The sequence below is a fragment of the Cervus elaphus genome, chromosome 19 (assembly GCF_910594005.1).
Source record: "Cervus elaphus chromosome 19, mCerEla1.1, whole genome shotgun sequence".
Lineage (NCBI taxonomy): Eukaryota > Metazoa > Chordata > Mammalia > Artiodactyla > Cervidae > Cervus > Cervus elaphus.
The window spans coordinates 78,945,229-78,970,504 of record NC_057833.1 but is presented as its reverse complement, the minus strand read 5'-3'; the positions used below and the strand labels follow the sequence as shown (position 1 = coordinate 78,970,504).

At 43.0% G+C, this 25,276-nt stretch overlaps 1 protein-coding gene across 9 annotated transcripts in view; it reads right to left on the bottom strand.

Annotated features, from left to right (window-relative positions):
* NEK11 (NIMA related kinase 11) overlaps positions 1 to 25,276 on the bottom strand; it is a 280,951-nt gene that overhangs the window by 61,215 nt on the left and 194,460 nt on the right. For 8 of the 9 annotated variants that reach the window (XM_043874531.1, XM_043874532.1, XM_043874537.1 and 5 more), the window contains one exon: positions 10,933 to 10,993. In XM_043874531.1, coding sequence (XP_043730466.1) covers positions 10,933 to 10,993 — 61 coding nt within the window. Of the gene's footprint in view, positions 1 to 10,932; positions 10,994 to 15,263; positions 15,350 to 25,276 lie in introns of those variants that run through there. The other variant, XM_043874536.1, reaches the window with a different exon arrangement.

The window sequence follows — 25,276 nt, the reverse complement described above, 5'->3', positions numbered from 1 at the left end:
GTTTTTTAGGGCTTTGGCAAAGCCTAAATGCAAAGATCTATATAAAGGTACCTGTCAGTACATGTATGCTGCCTCCCTGGCCCCCAGGGTCCTCACCCCACTGCTTTGCACAGGGCAGTTTCTCAATAAATAAATAGCACCCCACTGCCTCTATCAAAATTAATTAGTTGGGAAACAAAAGTGGGTCAGCTTGGAGAGGAAACCTGCTACTCACAGGGGAGATGATAAATACCAGAAGATAGGAAATAAACTTTCTATTTTTATTACATAGTTATTTCACACAACAAATATTCAACAGAATTGCATGGAAGATTAAAAACAACAGGAGTTCAGGGGTTTGCAAATGGCCATTTCCTTTTGAATACATCAGAAGAGGCCTCTAAGAACAGTACCTTTCAACTTAAAAAAAAAAAAAAGGGAGTGTCTATTTTAGGATTGAGGCAGAGCAATTAAATGTGTCATCAGGGTAAAAGGTTTGTGGAGGCCAGACCCTAACTTTTTCAGCTGTGTTTACCTTGAGGAGACAGTAGCCAGCGTTTGGGAGTTTCATTATTCTGGGGTGCTTACATGGAGAATCAGCTTTAGAAACAAAATCTGTTTTTCTGTAACAGAAGATTGGGCTGGCTTCCAAACTGACTCAAATGTTCAGGTAAGCATATCAGCACTCCTCTCTTCTTTCAACAGAAAGGAATCACAGAGGCCATCCATGGTCATCGTGGATAAATTAAAAAACACGGGAGGGAAAGTCCCTCAGAGAGCCATTGGTATCACTGTGTGTGCATGCGTGTGTATCAACTATAGTTTATTTCCTAATAACACCTCTCATGCCAATGAATATGTAACTACATCATCATTTTTAATAAACTGAGAAGAACTTCTTTATTCTAGAAGACATATTAGCCCTTACTGCTAGGCATTTATTTTGATTCTCAATTTTTACTATTGTAAACCACACTGCCCTGAGAATCTTTGTATGTATTTCTCTTTACACACAACTCTGATTATTCCTTTAAGATAAATTCCTAGATACAGACTTGCTGGGTCAAAAAATATTTTAATCTTTCAGGTTAGTTTAACCTAGATGTTGAAAGCTAAACTTACTCTAGGTTGTAATTAACACTGTTTTCAAGGGGGTCACAAATACATTCAAGATGCAATGTGAGGCACCTTTAGTAAAAACTTGATTCAATTTATGAAAATCTAAAATCGAATATAAGCATTTTCTTTATAAAGCCTTAACTGGAAGTGAGAGCTCAGTGGTTCTCAAAGTCTCTGAACCAGCAGCATCAGTATCATGTGGGAAAACGTTAGAGATGCAGATTTCTGGGGCCCACACAAACCTATTGAATCAGAATCTCTAGGGGTGGTACCCAGTGATCAGGTTCTCATGCGGAGTTCATCACTTCCTGCCTGGAGTTTCAGTCATTTTGTCTACAGATAATGATAAAGCCAGAAGTTCCCTGAAAACATGAAGTGTGTCTGATATTGCTCTGTGAGCCCTATGATGGCTTATGTCAGAAAATACTTGATAGATGTGTCATCATTTGTAATGCAGGCTTATACATTTCCAACTTTTCACTTAAATAAACTAGTAGAACTTCGAAATGAACTGGATAAGAAATCCTCTACCCTGAAAAATGGGTGGACAGTCTTTTGTCAGTGACACAGCTTTACGGACCCAACCAGAGTGGCCTCAAAAAGCAACTGGTCTGGTGCATAATCACTGCTGATAGAATAGCTCGACACTGCCCCTTTGAGAATGAGCTGTGTCTAAAGTTCAAATGGCCAGGATGACTTGTCATTCACTGGGCCTCTAACACCCACCTCTCTGGAAGGCACTTCAATGGCCATCTGTCCCGCCTGCACACACACCCAGGAGCATCACTGAGACTCTTCTGGGGTCAAGATGGATGACAAGAGGCGTGTCCCTTTCACCCCTTCTAAGCTGATGGTGTGGAATTCAAGTCTCAGCTGGAGACTCAGCTGAGCAGATTCAGGACCAGGTTTTCCGCTTCTGCAGGTAGGCATTCCATGGAGTCTATCGCCAGCTGGCACTGCTGTTGGCATCTATTCAGGAGAGCACACTGGACAGCTTCTTACCTTTCCACACAGCATCAATCCTGACAACTGCTGCCGAAGCAAACGGCTTCCTCTGCGGTCAGCAGCACAGAAAAGAATGGAAGAATACCCCACCTCCCCCCACTGCTGATCACCTACTGCTGTGAAAGACAAAAGAGGGGCTGTATCCCCAGGACACTGCCCGGGCCATCTCTCCTCCACTTATCTAGGCACTTTTAAGGTCTATCCTTATCATTACTGCAGTACACAGTCATTATTATTCTAGACTTCACATTCCCCCTTCCTGTGTAGGAGAATCCTCCTCTTCATGAGTCCAGCACCCACAAAAGCAGCTACGGATGCCAGAAGGTCACTTCCCAGCCTCCGCGCCATCAGGGAGCAGGCACACGGCCAGCCTCTGAGGTGCTCCCCAGACTTACTATCAGAAGTTGCACTGAGGAGGAGTGAAGCTTGAGGAGGCCATCCAGACAGGGGTGGGGCCCCAGCCACGGGCAGCCTGGCAGCCACGCTCCACCACCATCATTTGTAGCCTTGAGGATGCTCAAGCTGCCCTAAGGGGCCGCATGTGGAGGGGAGCTGAGACCTCAGGCGACTTGCAGTGGCGGTGAGTGAGTGAGCTGCCAAGAGGTGTCCTCCAGCTCCAGTCAGGTCTTCCCATGATCACTGTCCTAAGGACATCTGACTGCGACCTCGAGGAAGACCCTGAACCAGCACTCCACAGCCAAGCGGCCCCTGGATTCATGACCCACAGAAACCACGAGAGGTACAGAGGACCATTGCCGTTTTCTGCCAGTGTGTTTCTGAGTAGGTGTTAATGCAGCCACAGTTTAAGCACCAAGTTTTTTCAGAGGGTCAGGATAAGAAACTAATATATGGAGAATGTTTCTGTTTCATGTTTGCTGTAGAACTGTGTTGCTAAGTTTTTGTAAAGACCTTAATAGACATCTACATTTTGTAGATGTCCTCTGGAGATGGATAAAAAATGTTAAAATTCATGTGAGAAAACGCATGTCAGAGGATAGGAATATTTGAAAAAATATGAAAATTAGAAGGTGAATGTCTTATCAGACATTAAAACATTCCATAAACGCAGGGTAATGAGGACACTCTGGTGTTGATAGAGGATTAAGAAGCTAGATCAGTGGGCCAAAAACAGAGGCAGAAATAAATAATATCCAGGAGTTGGAATATAAAAAATAATTTAAATGGAAAGAATAGATTTTATTGGTGTGAAAACCTCAAGTGTGTAAAATAAGACAATAGCAATACTAGAATGAAATTTAGGAGGCTATATAGAAAACACTCTTAAAAAACAGTGGAGGAGGAATGAATTACGAATTTGGAATTAACACATACACACTACTATATATAAAACAGATAACCAACAAGGATCTACTGAATAGCACAGAGAACTATACTCAATAAAGCTTACAAGAAAAGAATTTGAAATCTAAATCACTGTGCTGAGCACCTGAAATTAACATAACATTGTAAATCAACTATACTTCAATAAAAAAAGAAGGGAATAAATAAAAATACTGAATCACTATGTTGTACACCTGAAAAAAATTCTATGGTGATAACTTCTAGATTATGCTTATATTGTTTTGGTCAATTGTACACCAACAATATTTGAAAAAATTAAGCTGAAAAACTTAAAAAAAAAAACAGAAAAGCTAGAATATATAAAAGTCAAGTCACATTTGCCTACTTAAAAAATAAAAAATTCCCCCACCAAAATTCCAAAAGAGACAATAAATAGAATTAATAGACATAAAACAGACTAGGGAAATTTTGCTACACATATGATAGAAAGGGGGGTATTAATAATTTTATAATAACTCAGCTTAATACATTGAACACTAAATCAAGTGCAATGGCAGTGACTATTTCCACACAAAAGAGCATGGGATATTAAAGATCCTAATAAATACCTTTCACAAAGAAAAGACTTTGTTTAGGAAAAATAATAAAAATTAGCGACCAAGACAGTTCATGCCATATTCCCCATTGTGAGGATCTGAACTGCTCACCATTCTGTCAGCCTGTTCCTTCTACCTGTTCCTGTCTCTGTTTCCCCCTGTCCTATCCTTTCCGCCTGCAGGGCCTTCCTCTCCATCTTTTCATGGCCGTATCTATCCTCACATCATGAACAAGCTCAGATTCTGCCTTTTCCTTGAAGCATCCATGGTGGCTCCATCCCCCAACTAAAAGCCATCCCCCCACTTTCTGAATCCTTCTTCTCTTGTTACATAGTTATTTAGGCCTTTGTCCTGGTTCTTCTCTGAAATCGTAAGCCTTTAACGGCAGGATCCAGGCCTAACACATCATTGCCATCTACTACCATTCCTTTACAAAGTATATAAACTTTGATGAAATCCTAATGTGCAAGAAATAAAGGAATAGATGACTGCTGAGTTTCTTCCTTAGCTAGGTAAACTTGATTCCTGCAACATTTTTCTAGATAATAGGAAAACACAGAAAGTTCTTTGCTAAGAAGATGCTACTAAGAGTGATTAATAATACTGTTTTAGGAATTTATTTAAATTACAAAGCCTTTCTCTACCTCCTTCCCATCACCACATACCTGCCAAATGAATGTGCCTGGCCTGGTAGCAGACATATAGCAGGTTCTCTGTAAATAGCCACTAATTCTGAATCTATTTTAATCTTTCAAGTTTCATAGAATTTCTAGAAACTATTAAATTTTTATCAGATATAAATCTATGAAGACAGAAGGGTAGTGGCAAGTTTTGCCCATTGCACATCAAAATGATCCAAGTGGTTTTTAATCCAAAAAATATCCCTCCTCTCCTCCAAATGCAGTGGTTTCAAAGTGTCAGTAACCAAAGATAAGACAGTATGTTGAATCACTCTAATTATTACATGAAATTCTTTTCTGTCAAGGTGAAAATCACAATAGTGCAAGGTTAAATGGCTGTCAGTCATCATTACATTTAACAGCTTAGGGTCTGAAGAGCTTAAGCAAAGGAAGTTTTGAAGGGATTCCAAAGCCCTGATGTCTTCTCTGGTCTCTATCAGTCATATTGTTTAATGGAGATTAAACAGTAATTACCAACGTTCAATGGAAGAACTGAAGGGTAACAAATTTCAAAAAAGCCAAACTGATCAGACATGTTAACACACTAAAGAAATCATAATGGGCAGAGAGGTTTGGAAGCATCTCTTGTGTTCTAATGACTTCTGTGACAACATCCTGCTTGGAGGTACAAAACAAGCCTTTTTATAAATAGTTGACCCGACTTGTATCATTCTGCTGATGCCTTCTCTATAGAAGTACAGCTAATTTCCCAGTTGTTAAAAGGGCTACTCTTCATTTGTTGCCTTGGTTCCTAATCTGGTTACTAAGAAACACAGAGACAGAATTTTCCTTTTTAAAGGAAAACAGAGGTCATCTTTGGCCTTTACTGGCTAGTGATGGGCCTGAACAGTTACTATAGCAACAGCATGTGTTGTCTGTGGAATGAGAGCCCATAATCAGTCCCCCATCTCAAGTCACTTCTTTCAAAATATCCTCCTTATTGTTTGTTAAAGCTGATTTTTTTCTGACCATGCTTAAGAACCAGTGATACCCTAGTCCACACGATAAAGTACAAGATCCTTAACCTGGCACCAAGGTTCCCCATAGGCTTGGTCCTGTGCATCCAGATTTGCTGATCCCTTCCTCACACCTTACACTGAAGCAGCACCAGCCTTCTTGACAGTTCCATGGATACACCCAGTTGTTTCATATTTCTGAGCCCTCTACTGTTTGATCCTTTCTAGGGAACACTTCCTCTTTCTGACCACCTAGCCACTCTACTTACCTTTCCATTCACTCATCTACTGATTATTGAAAATTGCTGTGTGCCAGGCTATGTGCCAGACTCTGAAAACACTGGTGTGAATAAGATCTTGTCCTGTCCTCAGGGACCTGGGCAATCATAAGCCTTCTCCTCCTCTGTAGAGCTTTCCTCCAGCTGCATATCCAGAGTGGACCCCTCCTATCCACCCCGCTTGTTCCCAGTATGTGTTGTCCTCCTCACAATGCCCTGCAATTACCTGCTCCCTGACTAGACTGGGAGCTCATCAAGGGAGGGACCTTGTTTTCTCCATCACTCTGTGATACCTGGCTTATCATATGTGTGTTATAAACATAATAGGGAAGAGAGGAGAGGTGGGGAGATAGGTTGCACATTTCAACCATCAAAGTTTCATGTTTTGAAGCATCTTCCCTCAGTGAAATGGCTGTTGCCTGCATCTCTGGCTGTCCCCTGGACACCCCCAGGCATTTCTGGCCTTTCCTATTCCCTTAAAAAGTGTTTTGTTCTCCTTTCCTCACCTAATTCTACCTAATATCCTGCAGCATTCTGTTCATGATTGGCCTTGCCTTCTTGTACTCCATGGGGAAATTTGAGGGGAATTTAGGGCTTCAGAAATGAGGTGCCTCCATTTGGGAGGGTATGTCCTCCATGCATAAAAGAAGCACCGAGTGGATGACACTGTTACAAAGCTTTGTGCTGGTCTATCCCGGACCACACTTGGTGGCTGGGACCATGTTGCAAATAGGTTTCAACATCTGAATCTTCATACAGTGCCTCGAACCCACCTAAATGTCTGACACAGATGCTGAGGATGATGAAAAAATACAATACTGGTTCCAACAAAGCTCGGTAACTCTTGTATACAGAGCCAGATAGCCCAGCAGACACCAACATCACTATAAAAAGAAGAAAATTCCTAGAAGAAGCTATTTTCCTTTTGCCTTATAATCAAGTTCTCTGTGATTTTAAGAAATATATATTTTTTTAGTTTTAGTAGCATTTTGTTTGAATTATAAATTAGGGTGGATGTGCAGGGCTTAAGGGCATTAAATCCATGGCTCTCAAAGTGTGGTCTGGATCCAGAATATCAGTATCACCTGGGAACTTGTCAGAAACAAATTCTAAGGCACACAGTGTACCTGCATCTTCCCAAGGCCTTAAGTTATTCAGATGCCTGTTCAAGTGTGAGAACTACCTAACCTTGATATATTCAGGAGACTCAGATACTGAACCAGAAATTCAAAAAGCCACCTTCTAATTGGGGATCCCTTGAAGCTCCACAAATGTTTTCTCATCCACCCTCTCCACTCTCCAGGGACACAGGAAGGGGAAGCATCCCTGCCCCTGTTTCACATGGAAATCAAACAGTCTGGGGTAAACCGCTGCCAGCAGCATCTTCAGGGCAACAGTTACAACATACTTGGTCCAAAGAATCAGAAGGATATTTGCATCTGTTGTTCCTCCTCTCTTGTCCAGGGTTGGCAGAAACTCTCAAAAATGTCTGTGGAAGATAATTAAGACCTGGCATGCTCAGTGGGCAACTGGATATTGCCATTGCATGGGCTGATGCTGCCTGTGAGTGAAGTGTGTCAATCATCAATTCAGTTCAGTTCAGTCGCTCAGTCATGTCCAACTCTTTGTGACCCCATGGACTGCAGCATGCCAGGCCTCCCTGTCTATCACCAGCTCCCAGAGCTTGCTCAAACTGATGTCCATCAAGTCAGTGATGCCATCCAACCATCTCATCCTCTGTCATCCCCTTCTGCTCTGGCCTTCAATCTTTCCCAGCATCAAGGTATTTCCCAATGAGTTAGTTCTTTGCATCAGGTGGCCAAAGTATTGGAGTTTCAGCTTCAGCATCAGTCCTTCCAATGAATATTCAGGACTGATTTCCTTTAGGATTGACTGGTTGGATCTCCTTGCAATCCAAGGGACTCTCAAGAGTCTTCTCCAACACCACAGTTCAAAAACATCAGTTCTTCGGTGCTCAGCTTTCTTTGTCGTCCTACTCTCACATCCATACATGACTACTGGAAAAACCATAGCTTTGACTAGACGGACATTTGTCGGCAAATGTCTCTGCTTTTAAATGTGCTGTCTAGGTTGGTCATAACTTTTCTTCCAAGGAGCAAGCGTCTTTTAATTTCATGGCTGCAGTCACCGTCTGCAGTGATTTTGGAGCCCAAGAAAAAGTCTCTCACTGTTTCCATTGTTTTCCCATGTATTTACAACGAAGTGATGGGACCAGATGCCATGATCTTCATTTTTTGAATGCTGAGTTTTAAGCCAGCTTTTTCACTCTCCTCTTTCACTTTAATCAAGAGGCTCTTCAGTTCCTCTTCACTTTCTGCCATAAGGGTGGTGTCATCTGCATATCTGAGGTTATTGATACTTATCCCATAAGTCTTGATTTCAACTTGTGCTTCATCCAGTCTGGCATTTCGCATGATGTACTCTGCATATAAGTTAAATAAGCAGGGTGACAATATGCAGCCTTGACATACTCCCTTCCCGATTTGGAAACAGTCTATTGTTTCAAGTCTGGTTCTAACTGTTGCTTCTTGACCTGCATACAGATTTCTCAAGTGGCAGATCAGGTGGTCTGATATTCCCATCTCTTGAAGAATTTTCCACAGTTTGCTGTGATCCACATAGTCAAAGACTTTGGCATAGTCAATAAAGCAGAAATAGATGTTTTTCTGGAACTCTCTTGCTTTCTCTATGATCCAACGGATGTTGGCAACTTAATCTCTGGTTCCTCTGCCTTTTCTAAATCCAGCTTGAACATCGGGAAGTTCTTAGTTGACTTACTATTGAAGCCTGGCTTGGAGAACTTTGAGTATTACTTTGCTATTATATGAGATGAGTGCAATTGTGCAATAGTTTTAAAACTATAGAACAAACTACCGCACAATGGCATTTGGTGTCAGTCATGGAGGGTTCCTGTTTAAGTGACAGGGCTTATACTCGGACACACCGAAGTTTCTATTGCCCCTTGGATCCTGTTAACATTCAGGTGTATATCAAAAACCATAACCGTTAATAAGCTCTAACTGTGCCTGTAGTTGACAAATCTCCCAAAGTGCAGTTAGAGCAATGCAACTACTGTCTACCTGAGCAATCTCATGCCCAATGACACCACATGAGGGGATGTCTTCACGGCTCCTGTGTAATGGCAAAGAAGCTCCCGGAATCCAGAAAGCCACCATACCCTCATCTGCAATGAGTACCTCCCCAGACAGGTGTTCCTGAGGCTTGCTGCCCCTCATGTCTGTGTCCGGCAGGCCATTCCTTCCGTCCCCCTTCCCACACACACTTAGGAGTTTAGCTTTCCCCTTTCTCTGTTCCTCAATCACTCACCACTCACCCATCTGCTTTCTGTCTTCTCAAAGTCACTGACAGCCCTGACCTGCTCCCACCTCTTCTCTGGTTCCCCTTGTTTCTGAAGGTTTATATCAGCTTTATTCCATTGCTGTCACTTTGGTGGCACTCCTGGCAGAGATGAATGTGTATTTTTATTCCAAGTTCTCATGCTCACTTATAAAATCAAACAGTCTTTAAGGGAATTTAGATATCATCTATCCAATCCAGCACTTTATTTTTTGCAGTGGAATCTTTTTTTAAGACACAATCTTATGTTGAAATCTAATTTATAAAACAGATAAGAGTGAAACTGTTTTGGTTGAAGCCGGGAAAGGAGCAGAGTCTGCATCTAATTTCTCTTAAAATATTTAAAAATATTTGTTAAGGGCCTCTTCTGCACCAAGTTCTATGTTAGACAGGGCTTCTGTCTCTGTGCTTCTCAGGATCTCCCTACCCCCTTGATAGCTTCTGCAGATCTCCAAGGAACCCGATTTGAAAATTACTGAGCTACTCTAACTGAGGTCCAGAGAGAGGGAGCGTGCTTTGCCAAAAGACAGCCTTCCTGGCCTGCTAATTTGAAACTTGGGATAAATGCACCTCATAGAGTTACTGATGGGCAACTAAACAGGTCACAGGATGATGACCAGGAGGAAAAACCAGAGAGCTGTGTTATGAGTGAGGCTTCTCACATGCAGATGTGGAAGAAGCTAGAAAAAGGCTATAAATTGTGCATATACTCCTAACAAAATATTGGTGAATGCTGGCATGCATGAAAACTTCATCTTTATTTCTGTGATTCCCTTTGAAGGGACTGCTTTTGGTCACACAATTAAAAAATTTAAAATAAAAATTCACCATCAAATTTCAAAGATAAAAAGATCTCACCCCTTTTCACCCAGGACCTATAAAAATAGAGTTCTCCCTTGGCATCCCTGAGGGACTGAGCCCTTGTGAATACCAAAGCCTGGGGCCCCTCAAGCCCCTGCACACAAAGGCCTGGTACAGTGAATGCAGGTGGCCCTCAGGGCTGAAGGTGCTTCCATCCAGGGCAGGTTCCATCTGGGGAAGTGAAACCTGCAGATGACAGACTGTATCCTCTGATATTCTATTTCTGTCAGGTGAAAATTTACCATCAGTGCCAGAAGTGATCCTGATTGGGTTTGTTGGGTTAAAAAAGGAAGAAAATAAGAAATAGGGTTTTATCTTTGAAGCCCAGCAATCCCATTCATCAAGACCAAGAATGCTAAAGAAATTTTAGCTCTGTTTTTCAGACCAAATCTCTTCCAGTAACTGGCTAACCTTCAGAATGATGATACTTTCAGCTTGAATGAACGTAGTGTTTCTACAGGACCGGTAAGGTAGGAAGATTCCTCTCCCAGAAAACCTATAAAACCTATTATTGCACCCTCCCAGACCACCACTGGATCACAGTGGACCACTGAATTTAATGATTTCATCCTTGGAGACCCAGGGTCACTGAACAACAAGGATAAATAATTCTTCTTTGTATTTCCTGGCCCGTGGGCCAGATATTCAACCTCTGTTGGCCTGTCTCATTTTTCAAATGAGGAGGTTAGACTAAAATATCTAAGCTTTCTACTTGTTGGCTATTCCATTAGATTCAATAGGTATCAGTATATTTTGGAATCTGAAGAGACTTACTCACCTAGAGTGGTGCAGCCCAGCACATGCTCCAAACACCTGGCCAGAGCTTCAATATCACTGTCCTGTCAGAACAAGAGAGATTTACTTCTCTGGGTGGGAAATGTGGAAAAATGTTCTCGCTACATGTAGGCAAGAGAAAATACACAAAAATCTAATTGCAAACTTACTGTATAATTCCATTTTTTGAAAAGAAAACTCTATATGTGTAGCCACATCTTCTCCCTCATGGCAATCTATATATTAGTGTCTATTGCCTAGCTCTCTAATAGGAAGAGCATACACTGAAAATGTTAACAGCAGTTTGACTACAAGGTACAGTTAAGGGGATATCTTTATTTCCTTTGTGTGCTTCTGTCTTTTGTAAATTTTTATAATAAATATTATTTATTTAAACTATAAAAATGGTAAATACTTTTAGAATGAGAAGAAAAAGGTGTCATTCAATCTATACTCAATACCACAAGAATCAAGTGAACATTTTTTTCTAGACAGCATCTCTATCATTCTTTGGAAATCCATGGTCTTCAAGGAGTCATAAATCTAAGAATTGTGCTTCTTATTTAACTCTCAATAAGAGTCAAGCACACCCATGAGGATTTTGAGGGGGAGAATCCCAGAGCTGTACTTGATAACAAATATTATCTTTAATGCAAAATAAACATCTAAGTCTGGAAATATCCAAAGCAGCATCATAATGATCAGGGAAATGTAAGATCTTAATTATTTTCAGGTTTGTTATATTGAGAGAAATTAATAATTTATGGCTCACCTACTCTATTTCAAAACAAGCTACACATTTCATATTGTAGTAATTGTGGATTTTAGAAAAATGCACTGTAGTATAATAGATTACCCTAAAACATTATTTAAATGTGTTGGGTTTCATTTTATAACATGTGGTGGGGGTTGGGCAGGCACTTTTATGCATGTGGCAAAACCCTGCGTTGCTTCATTTTCCCAAATGAAAGAAGAGGAGTGATGAAGAAGGTATCCCTGGTGAGTGTTGGTGAGCAAGGCCAAAGCACTAACTGAACACCCCAGTGTGCAGCCCAGGAACAGGAGGCAGGTATCAGGCACAGAAACAGAAGAAAAACAGGTCCCTCCCTTCTTCTATACTCTTGTGGTCTCCAAACTTAACAGGGGCAGCCTTGAGACAGGAACTTGGCAGAGACATCCTCTACAGGAAGCAAAGCAAAGCACACATCTGCATAAGCAAGTAATGGTGCCAACCAGACAAGCTGGATCCAAGCCTGGCTGCTCCACGGACTGTGCTGGTCGAGGCCAAGTAGCTTCACTTCCCAAGTTGTAGTTTTTGCATCTGTGATTACTGTTGTCGTTTAGTTGCTAATTTCTGTCTGAGTCTTTGTGACTCCATTGACTGCAGTACATCAAGCTTCCCTCTCCTTCACCATCTCCTGGAATCTGCTCAAACTCATGTCTATTGAGTCAGTGATATTATCTAACCATCTCATCCTCTGCCTCTCCTTTCTCCTTTTGCCCTCAAACTTTCCCAGAATGAGGGTCTTTTCTAATGAGTCATCTCTTCGCATCAGGTGGCCAAAAGTATTGGAGCTTCAGATTCAGCATCAGTCCTTCCAATGAATATTCAGGACTGATTTCCTTTAGGATTCACTAGTTTGATCTCCTTACTGTCCCAGGGACTCTCAAGAGTCTTCTCCAACACCACAATTCAAAAGCATCAATTCTTCAGCACTCAGCTTCTTTATGGTCCAACTCTCACATCCATACATGACTACTGGAAAAACCATAGCTTTGGCTCTACAGATCTTTGTTGGCAAAGTGATATCTCTGCTTTTTAATATACTGTCTACATTTGTCATAGCTTTCCTTCCAAGGAGCAAGCATCTTTGAATCTCATGACTGCAGTCAACATCCACAGTGATTTTGGGGCCCAAGAAAATAAAATCTGCCATTGTTTTCACTTTTCCCCCATCTATTTGCCATGAAGTGATGGGACTGGATGCCGTGATCTTAGTTTTTTGAATGTTGAGTTTTAAGCCAGGCTTTTCACTCTCCTCTCTTGCCCTCATCAAGAAGCTCTTTAGTTCCTCTTCACTTTCTGCCATTAGAGTGGTATAATTTGCATGTCTGAGGGTATTGATATTTCTCCAGGCAATCTTGACTCCAGCTTCTGATACTAGAGGCTAAATCAGATGATGGTTAAGGAGCCTTCCAGCTCTCAAACCCTATTTTCCTGGGCATCTGAACCATATGCACAGAAAAGCATGGTAGATTGCTTTCAAAGTGGCTGCAACCACCCTCCCATCCCCGTGCTTCTATGTCATTCCTCACATCAAGAGGGGGTGATCTTCCATCACCCCTCTGGCTGGGCCTGTAGCTTGCTTTTGGGCCACAGAAAGATGCAGAAGTAATGCTGTGACTTCTACAACTAGGCTTTACGAGGCAAAACGAGCTTCTGTTTTGTACTCTTGGCAGCCACCAATCACATAAAGAAGTCCAGGTTGTCTTCCTGGAGAGATCCTCTCGGGAGAGCCCTTGGAGCATGAGAAGCCACAGGAGGAAAATAGAGACTCCCCAGCCAATAGCCAGCACACCGTCGGCCGTGGGAGTGAGGCCACTGTGGACCCCCAAGACAAGTTCTCAGCTGCACGCAGCCTCAGGAGGGACTCTGCATCACGTGGAGCGGAAGAGCTGTCACGTGTGCAGCCCTGGAAGCACAGAGTCATTAGAAACAAGAAATCATCACTTTAAGCCACTGAGTTTCAGGGCATGTTGTTGTACAGTGAAAGATGACTGAAGTAGGACTTTGAGGTCATTGACCAACACTGTATTTTCTACATTCATATCCCAGCACCAGCACAGACCCTGGCATACGACAAACACTAAATCTCATCTGTTTGGGTCACCTGAACTTCTATGATTTGCAAGGAGGGAAAACAGAAGAATGGCCTGAACTCTGGGTTCTCCCCTACTCAAAGTACTTCATTCCTGGGGACATGGAGGTTTTTGAAAGCATGCTGCTTCTTAATCCTGTGGCCTGGTCAAGTTAACCCCTCCAAGCCTCAGTTTCCTTAATTAAAGTGATGAGAATTACAGTTTCCATCTCAGGGCTCTTATGAGACACATGAATACAAAGCCTTTATTATAGTATATGGCTCACTGGAAATACACAGTCAAAAAGAGAGTTCAGTAGAAGAGGACAGGATGGACACAGGACAGAGACACTCACTGTGCTGGCCACACAGCATGAAAAGTCTCAGGAAGCACCTGAGTTGAAACAATGCAACAGAAACAGCAAGAACCAGAGACAGGACTACAGGAAGCGCCCAAATGACTGGACACATCAATCACATCTTCCCAACACAGAAGTTAGGAGCACTGCTCATGGGGGTGGGGAGGGCAGAAAGAAATATTTTTAATGCTATAGATGGATGGATGAATACTGACTTTAATTAAGGTATGAATATCTGCCATTGTTGTACCAGCTTAATTAATTAAACTCAAATTAATTAATTTAAACTCTAGCACGTTTGCTATTTTTCTCCCCATTTAACAGTTGAGAAAACTGAGGCACAAACCTGGTTCCATAATAGCACCAAGTTCATGCAACTCATTAGACATGCAACAGGCAGTATGTCCAGGGCCTGACCTCCTAGCCACTCCATTACCTGTGCACAGAGTAGAAACTGGGGCTCTTAACCCAGAGCAGCTCATGCTGTTGTTGGAGAAACCAGGGTACAGACTCAAGAGAAGACCTAAGAACAATTCCTTGGGATATATATATATTTACATATATAAATAAAATAGGATGTAGCCTGGAAATGAGATGCAGCTAAAGAGGGGGAGGTGGGAGGGGTGGGCTCTTCATTAGCAGCTTCTGACTTCAGGTGGAAAGAGCAGTTTAAGCAGAACAACAACGCTCATCTAAATATGGCCTCAACCCAAGGGGTGTGCTGTCTCATAGCAGAGTGAGCAAATTCAGCTATGATCCCTGTGGGCACTTGGGGCCTTTGCTGACTTCCCTTCCTGCCCCTGGAGACTGCAACGCCAGAGGCCATGGGCAGTGACCAGGCTGAACCTTCATTCTCAACAAGGGACACCATTTTCTATCCCTAGGCTGCAGAACAGGGTATTGCAGTTTAAGGTGCCAATAACTATGCAAAACTTTGTAAAATTTTGAAATATTTTTAGACACAGAAAACTTGCAAAAATAGTGTGAAAACTCCCACTTACCTTTTCCCCTGATGTCACTGCTATACCATATTTATGGTATCACTCCATCTAGCCACATACATCAAAGTTTCTCAACAAGGCACTACTCACATTTGAGCTGGATAATTCTGGCTAGTGCACCGAGAGATGTTTAGCTTTAGCAACAGCCCTCCCCTTGACCAGCAGAGGCCAGCAAGACACTCCCTTCAGCCCTTATTTTCATCCTGAAATTGGAAAACCAAAAATGTCCCTGGACACTGCCAAATGCTTACAAGGGGCAAATATCTCCTGGTTGAGACAAACCAACCTATGTCCATCTCTACCTCCACATACATATTTTCTCTACTGGTCAAATCTGGAACAGCCTAAGGATCAACATAAATGATACTAATGTTTATAAAGGGTTTCCCTGGTGGCTCATAATGGTAAACAATCTGCCTGCAATGCAGGAGACCTGGGTTAAATTCCTGGGTCAGAAAGAGCCCCTGGTGAAAGGAATGGCTACCCACTCCAGTATTCTTGCCTGGAGAATCCCATGAACAGAGGAGCCTGGCAGGCTACAGTCCAAGGCCTTGCAAAGAGTTGGACACGGCTGAGTGACTAACACTTACAACTTTTAACATTTGAATGAAATTTTGTCTATTTTGACAAAGAGACTGTTTATAACAAAGATCAGGTTCTACATTTTTCACATAGTAGTTTAGGAAAGGCATTAAAGAGCTTGTTTTACTGTGGTATGACTTAATGTGGCAATCAGCTCGTTCCTAGTGTTCGGGAAATTATCATTTAATGAACACAAATGATCTCAACAGAAATACACTCACCCCATGAGAAAAGGGGGGAAATGGAAATGAACTCCATGTTTCTTGGGTCTGTACCATGTTTGTGCTCAGCAAGAATTTCAATCATGAAAAAGACCTTTGGGGAGTATATCATGGCTGGTGCAATGCAGGAATTATGCTGCTGATTGGAACTTCTGCATCTTCTCCTTGCTTCACAGTTTAAATTGATCTCTGCCTGAGCTCAATGGCCCGTGGAGCACTCGTGTCTCCCTAGGAGCCACATCATGGTGTCACCAGCCAAGTGCTAGGAATCTCATTTTCAAATGCTGTTGAAAAAACCTAATTGCTCCTTGCTGATGAATGGCTCCTTAGATATTCTTCAGGTCTCCTTCCCTCCTAACCATCAACCTCTCTAACGAGATCATGCCTTAGAGGCTCAAAGAACATCTTTCAAGATTCAGCTCTGAAAAACTGTCCCACAGATTCAAGTTTGGTCAAACACTCAGATTTGTTTCAGAAAGAGATGCAGTAATTTGGTTAATAAATTAGAAATTTCTTCTAAGCAGAAGTAAAAGTGTGTTAGTCGTGTCTGACTCTTGTGAGCCCACCAGGCTCCTCTGTCTATGGAATTCTCCAGACAAGAATACTGGAGTGGGTAGCCATTCCCTTCTCCAGGGGATCTTCCCAACCCAGGGATCAAACCCAGGTCTCCTGCATTGCAGGCAGATTCTTTACCAGCTGAACCTCTAGGGAGATACCCTGTAAGTGGAAAGGGTAGTTGCTATCATATACTCTCCAATAGTCCATATTTACTTTTAATCTGGAAAATAGAAAATTATTAAAAGAAAATAAATATCCCAAATTCCATCATGTAAACATACACATCCACAAAAATATATACACAGTCTTTTCTAGATAGACCTATTAGATATTTGAGATTATACTATATATGAATGGTATACATAGAATACATAGACACACATACACCTTTGTTTGGATTTTCATCCTATGTTATTAAAAATTCTTCAGAAACATAATTTTAATAGCTACACACTACTACTCTAAAGCCATATGAATTTATTTGTCTATGCCCTGTTGTTGTACATCTAGATTGCTTTCATTTTTTTCATAAATAATATTGCAATGGCTACTTTGCCCCATGTTTACTGTTATTGCTTTAGGTTACCGTTCAGAAATGAAATTATTGAGTCAAAGAGTGTGAACGTTAGGAAACCCCCTCTTTCTCTGCTCTGGCCCTGTCCTTCACATTCCAGCCATTCCAAGCAGTTTATTTTCTCTACAATCAGTTTTAATGTCTTCATACTTTTTTCAACTTCCCTCCTATTAAAATGTACTTTCCTTCAAGAAAAGATATGATAGATTCATTAATGCAAAGATGATTGATAAGGCTTATAAATTATCTCAGGATACTTGTGCTTCAACAGAGGAATTCATTTCTAATAGCAGGCATACCAGAGGAGGAAATCAGGTGATATTGTCACAGAGCAGGAAAAATCACAATTTCTCATTTAATTATATCAGCCAGTTCTGTTTGACTAAATAATCCAGAGTATCTCCTCACTTGAGTGCTTTCACTTGAGTTGTGGTGATTTAGTTCACACACATGTGCACACATACACTCACACAAAGCCATCTCATTATTCAGCTTTGTTCAATTCAGGTGATGTGTATTAAATGCCAATTATGTTCTGATGTGCACAAAGTTGAGGGAGACAGATAGGGCCTCAACCCACCATTTCAGATAGGTAATCCATTCCACACCCAGGGGTATTCCTGCCAGTACCCTAGTGACTCACTGCTCTTTTAGCAGTACATTTCCCCCATCAAATCCTTTGATCAATGTTCTCCATGCTGGTGGGATTACACAAGCCAAGTTGAGAAAAACGCTAAAATCAAACAAATAAAAACCCAACAGCTACCCGAGCTCAAGTCCACTTCTTGCCTGGACCCTGCATGTCCTCCTTACTTTTCTCTCTGCCTCCTCTGTGGTGTTGCTTTAATCCATTTCCTTCACAATAGCCATAACTTTGTCACTACCTACAGAATAAAATCCCATCACAGCTGGCCACACCCTGCATACCTTAGCTCCTGCTCATTTCTTCAATATCATCTCTTTCCACTTCTCTGACTAACAGTGCTCCAGCCATGTAAGATCTTTCCCACTTTAAGGCCTTCTCATTGGCTGACAGTGCTCTTGCCTCACATATGACATGATTGTCCTTCTCATCCCTCAGATCTCAACTGTAGGTCACCTGCTCGGAGATCCCCCTATTTGAATTGAGTTTGTTTCTGCCACCACTCCAGTCGACATATCATAGTGCCTGTTTCTTTTGAGGCACTTACCCAAGGACACAATTAATGCTTTGTTAGTATTTGCTCCATGAGGGCAGGGACCATGCCTGTTGAGTCATTATTAGCTCAGAGCTGGCTACCAATAAACCCTTTGTGAATATGCTGATGAAAGAAAAGCAAATGTCAAGGCAATGTAGTCAAATAAAATATTCCTCTGTTTCTACCTCACCAGCAGATTTTACCTAAATTCATAGCTTCTCAACCCTGTCAAAACTTTGGACACATTTCTCCCACTGAATTCTTGCAGAGGTGTTTATTTGCGAAGCTTCATTCCAGGCCAGAAGACTGTGTAACTTCTGCTTCCATCTGCCTTTTCTTCTTGGCTCCCAGCTGTTCTATGATAAGGCTATTTTCTGTCTGCCTCTGAAGGAACCCCAGAGACAGACATGGCCTCACAGGCTCCCCACAAACTAGAACTTCCTTTGGTGAAATCCCTGTCATGAGCCTTCTGGGAAAATTTCTGTTGCGGCCTCCCAAATGGCCCCAAATGAGGAACATCACCTTTCAGATGATGGCCCCTCTGTAGGCTGAAGCCATTGCTACAAGCTTTTCTTCCCTATGGCCACCATGGGGTGTACACCCTCAGGCACCAGGGGGACACACAGCTTTCAAGAGGTGAAAGCCACATGTGGGATACATGAACGGCAGGCTGCTTTCTCAGCGCAACTCAGGCTTGTGCTCGCTGGTCTCCCAGGCTTTCCTGGCTTCATGGCTCGTCCTCTCTGGAGCAGGTTCACTAATCCTCCCAGTTTCACATTCTAGCAGAACCCATGCTATTTCTTTCTACAGATTCTGTGATCCTATAGATTCCTATAGACCCAGGAGCTTGACCCCTTACTATCTGAGTCACAGATTTATCCACCTTGGCCATAAGTATATATGTATGTACACATATAATGAGAGGATTCTCCTTTCTAGAAAACATAAAAATCTCATAAAGCAATCCAGGAAGGTTTCCTCTGAGCAATATTTTGTTGGAATCTGATACCTGGATAGGCACAATGGACCAAATTCTTAAAAATATTCTCATCTGAATGATCTTAACAGAACACAATAGTAAAAATATAGCTCTGTGGGAGAAGACGAGGGTGGGATGTTTCAAAAGAACAACATCGAAACATGTATATTATCTATAGTGAAACAGATCACCAGCCCAGGTTGGATGCATGAAACAAGTGCTCAGGCCTGGTGCACTGGGAAGACCCAGAGGAATCGGGTGGAGAGGGAGGTGGGAGGGGGGATCGGGATGGGGAATACATGTAACTCCATGGCTGATTCATGTCAATGTATGACAAAACCCACTACAATATTGTAAAGTAATTAGCCTCCAACTAATAAAAATAAATGAAAAAATATATATATAGTTACAAGGTTTATACTAAACTAGAGCTAAAGAGATGGGAATACCAGACCACCTGACCTGCATCTTGAGAAACCTGTATGCAGGTCAGGAAGTAGCAGTTAGAACTGGACATGGAACAACAGATTGGTTCCAAATAGGAAAAGGAGTACATCAAGGCTGTATATTGTCACCCTGCTTATTTAACTTACATGCAGAGTACATCATGAGAAACGCTGGAAGAAGCACAAGCTGGAATCAAGATTGCTGGGAGAAATATCAATAACCTCAGATATGCAGATGACACCACCCTTATGGCAGAAAGTGAAGAGGAACTAAAAAGCCTCTTGGTGAAAGTGAAAGAGGAGAGTGAAACAGTTGGCTTAAAGCTCAACATTCAGAAAACTAACATCATGGCATCTGGTTCCATCACTTCATGGGAAATAGATGGGGAAACAGTGGAAACAGTGTCAGACTTTATTTTTCTGGGCTTCAAAATCACTGCAGATGGTGACTGCAGCCATGAAATTAAAAGACACTTACTCCTTGGAAAGAAAGTTATGACCAACCTAGATAGCATATTAAAAAGCAGACATTACTTTGCCAACAAAGGTCCATCTGGTCAAGGCTATGGTTTTTCCAGAGGTCATGTATGGATGTGAGAGTTGGACTGTGAGGAAAACTGAGCACCGAAGAATTGATGCTTTTGAACTGTGGTGTTGGAGAAGACTCTTGCGAGTCCCTTGGACTGCAAGGAGATCCAACCAGTTCATCCTAAAGGAGATCAGTCTTGGGTGTTCATTGGAAGGACTGATGCTGAAGCTGAAACTCCAGTACTTTGGCCACCTCATGCGAAGAGCTGACTCATTTGAAAAGACCCTGATGCTGGGAAGGATTGGGGGCAGGAGGAGAAGGGGATGACAGAGGATGAGATGGCTGGATGGCATCACCGACTCGATGGATATAAGTTTGAGTAAACTCCGGGAGTTGGTGATGGACAGGGAGGCCTAGCGTGCTGCGATTCATGGGGTCACAAAGAGTCGGATACGACTGAGCAACTGAACTGAACTGAACTGAGAGCTACACAGCATGTTACATTTTTATCTTTAGTTCTTAGAGGCAGCCCCAAATACTGTAGTTTGTATAGAGCCACATCTGCAAAGCTCAAACCGCAAACAAGCCCCCCAGCTCCTGAAACACAGGATGCCTCCGTCACTGCACTGGGGACAGCTGGATGTGACTGTCAGGGTGTCCACATTTCACGTGTTCCCCCCACATCATCAAAGCCTAACTGCACTGCCCCTTGTCAGTGTCAGCTTTGTGGCAAGTCAGCATCCGCGGTTGCTTTAGGGTTTCACAGACACGCATAGAAATTCATTACAGAACTACTCTTCAGATATTCTGGGTTACAGTTGAGAATGTAAAGAGTGGAGAGAAGAAACAAGAAAACAGGCCTGACAGAGTGGTGCCATGAAGCCCACCAGGACCGTGGGCAGCGGGGTTTTAAGGAGCTGGTTAGGAGGGTGCTCCCCTACTGCCTCGTCTCCAGAGTTCCAGCAGGTGGAGGGGGGCCTGCCCCCACCACTCCCCTCCCTCCCAACAGCTCACAAGCTTCGTCTCTTTACATGTCACAGCCCAAGAGTCCATGGGAGAAAGTCCTGCAGTTGGAGGAGGTTTACTGGAGCAGAAAGAGAAAGAATGTGCATGTTCCAAAAGGGGCCTCGAGGCACACACTCCCTCATTGCAGCTTCCTGTTTCTGACTCCAGTTCTAGCTTTCTTCCTATATAAACCCCACAGAGGAAGTGGGAACTTGGCCCTGTGTTTTGAACATAATTTTAAATCATCAGATGCTCCATTTTCACACATCCAAAGCTGGGTCCCCAGCATTTCCTCTTCGTCTCCTTTGCCAGCTTCTCCAGTAAGTGCTGGGCTCACCCAGAATGTCTACAGTGGATACAGGGTGCTTGCTGGTTTGAATTCCAGCTCTCCAGTACACTGAGTGACCTAGGAAATTGGTTATTCTTTCTACTTTAAGTTTCCTCATTTGGCAGATGGGATGAAAGATGTTACTTCTAGAAAGTGCTGGTGAGCACATGGGACAACGAAGCACATAAAGGACTTAGCGCGGTGCCAGGTGAGCTGAGGTGGCTGTTTATTATTCACTAAGACTCGTCGCTTTCTCTGATATGATGTGGACCCATGAGCTCCCAGATCAGCAGGTTAATGGAAGGACAGCACCTCCAACAACATCCCAGATGTGCCACACCCATTTTCTCCCAGACTGAACACCCAGATTCTTTCCAGATGTAAAACTTATTGAGAAAATAAAATCAGATTTCTCTGTGTAATTCAATCACAAAATAGTGGGTTGGACCTTTTGTTTGCAGGGGCTGTTTAGGAGGATTTTCATATTCTTTGCAGATTCTCTTATGGTCAGGGCCCCCCAGCTCTGATGGCAGAGGGGGACAGGAATTGGTGTGTGTGCAGGGGTGCAGGGAGGGGGTGGAGAGAAAAGTCCTGAAGGTGCCACTTCAAGTCAGTCAGCTCTGTGCAAACCAGCACACACCTCTATACCACTCTCACCCTGGCCTCAGGAACATGCAGCAGCCAAGCACCGTGCTGGCCACTGTGCCCTCACCCCCCACATACCTGTGCACCTCGGTGGCCATCAGCAAGGAGGTGGCAGAGGCTGCCAGCACCCTAGAAGGACCACACAGATCTGCCCTTCTGCGTGCTCTGTCGTAATGCATCTATCGCCTCCCGTTGCCCTCTGTGCTTTGGTGTCAGGGCTAGAGGGGTAGGTGTGACCTTGAACACAAGAGTGGGTCTAATTAAAAAGATGGAGGGACTACAGCCATCTGCAAAGCCTGCTGTGCTGCTTCCCGGCAAGAGCAAGGTTTTGCTGGCCCCCATCTGACCAGCAATGCGCTGTGCTTTACCCTGGACCAGAAATGGCAGAGACGGAAGGGTAGATGACTATGCTGATGAGGGCTGGAATGGGGTTGGGGTGGAAACTGTAACAGCAGAGTCACTCCTTTCAGCAACATAAGCTGGGTCTGCAGAGGCCTGTTACTTGGAAGGAATGACACCTAAACTGTGATTTCACGAGCCTTCTGCAGGGCTGGCTGCTCCACCACCTGGGCCACAGGCCGGGGGATATTGATGGAAAGATGACTCAGCAGCAGGGCTGGCTGCTTCTCAGAACTGACTCCGACTGACGCAATTCAAGACAAAAAGTGACTCCTCCCATGCAAACAGTTCGATTAAGGAGCTCTGACTATGCAAAACAGGAGGCAAATTAGTCTTACCATTTGGACTCAAGAGTTCTGGCACCTTCTATAAAAAATTTAAAAAGAGTAGGAGGAGAGAAATCTGTATCCTACAATAGATGTGGGAAGCAGGTTCATTTTAGGTTTAATTTTCATAACTCAGCACTTTTCCTCAAACCGGGACAAACTTTGCCTTGTACACAGATCAGTAGTTCTCTTCAGTAAAGCGGCTCTCTGCGGAGGACCCTCTGCAGCAGCCCCTCGGCTCTCCTCTCCGCACGGTGGAGGAGCAGTTACTGTCATGCAGGAGACCGTCTAAGGACGGGCTACAGACAGGGGCAGAGAGTCCGCCTCTGCCTCTTACTAGCTGTGTGGCCCTGGAGAAGGTCCTTCACCTCATCAGGCCTCGGTTTCCTCTTATGCAAAGTGAGGAGAGCCCAACAGTGTCATCTTCCAAGGGACCTGAATTTTCAAGTCAGTGCTTCATACAATAATCAATTATAGACAAAATGCTTCCCAAAAAACCTAAACAGACATAGTGCATCAAGTACTAGACATAGAGTAAAGATTCTGGGAAACTTAGCTCTTATTATTATAATAATTATGTCTTGATTAAAGAAACGACTCCACTAGCAGAAGACACACTTAGAGGCACCTTCTCCCATAACAATCTGCTCCAGGAGCCCTCAGTGGACCATTCCAAGGTCATTCTTGCTTTTCCTAATGTTTCACTGTGCAGAGAGCATTTCAAAATCAGTGGAGGATTTGGTGAAAAAGTATTGAAGATTTCAGAAGTAGCTGAGAAATGGGCCGCTACAGCTTTCCATCTTAGCAAGAACAAACATCATGGTCCTAAGAGCTTTCCTCAAACAAGTGTCAGTGAAAGCCAGCCACTAAACAGCAGGGTCATTCCTGAGGGAGCTCTGTGTCACGTCGTCATGGCCCATCTCGTGTCTGAATTACAGGGGGATTCAGGATACTGATTAGTGGTGGAGAGGGAAGCACTGGTCATGGCAGTAAGGGGAAGACAAGAGTCTACAAAAACACCACCAGTCTGCAGCCCTAAAACATGTCCATCAGGGCACATGAAACACTTTTCAGTGACAGGTCCCACAAATACTGTTGAGAACCTTGTTATGATGACAGCTATAAACTCCATTCCCTTGAGATCTGAGAGGCTAGTTCCAATTCAGTGACCACAGACTTCAGAGAGGAGCCATCAACAGCATGATAAGGGCTTGAGATAAAGGGGTTACTGATGCTCTGCTTATTGATGCAGAGAAACAACTGACAAATAGGTGCTTCACAAAATTGCTCTGGAGAAACTGCTGCTGAAAAGGTTGTCATGGGTGGCACAAGGGACCCTGCAATCAATCTCAGTGAAGCCTGTGGCTGTCTTTCTTTTTTAAAGCACTTCTTCCATCAAAATAGAAACCATGTGACTTCTGTTCCATCTGAAGTAAGAGAATATCAGCTCTGACCTGATGACTCAAGTAAAAGACGTGGGTATGACGATCATCTAAGTAGACCCTGGGTGCTCAGGTCAATGGCAAGACTAGGGAGCAGGGGAAGAGGTGGCTGGAGGCATCATCCAGTTCACAAAGCCAACAGTGACTGGGTCTCAGCCCAGATTTCTATAGCTGCAAATATGTGCTGCTAATAAAAATGACCTAAAAAGAGAAGGGTAAGTACTCACCACAACACCATGCTCACAACCTTTGGGGAAGGGGAAACTATACTGAAGAACAAAGGGGGCTATAATTACCTGTCTCTAATACAAACTACTCAGTTAACATGTCTCCTTCTGCTAAGTCCATTCTATTCTATTATGTCAAGTACATTTTAGGATGATATACTTTAGGACCTAGAAAAAACGGCTAGAAAATGTGATGAAGCTGGGCCTAGAACATGGTTCCAACCCTTCCCAGCTGCATAGCCTTAGAAATTCAGTTTCCTCATCTGGAAAATTGGGGTAATAATAAGTACCCAACAGGGCTTTGTGAGACAAAACACCAACATGTATGTGAGCAGCCTTACAGAAGCCAATAATTATTTACAATCAGTCACAATCTATCATACCACAGGCTATCGAGGCATAGCCTAGAGAGCAAAATTACTGCCCAGTACTAATCACTGGCCCTAATGGGCTCAATAAAGGACAGAAAAGCTATGGACCTAACAGAAGTAGAAGATATTAAGAACAGGTGGCAAGAATACACAGAAGAACTATACAAAAAAGATCTTCATGACCCAGATAATCACAAGGGTGTGATCACTCACCTAGAGCCAGACATTCTGGAATGCGAAGTCAAGTGGGCCTTAGGAAGCATCACTACGAACAAAGCTAGTGGAGGTGATGGAATTCCAGTTGAGCTATTTCAAATCCT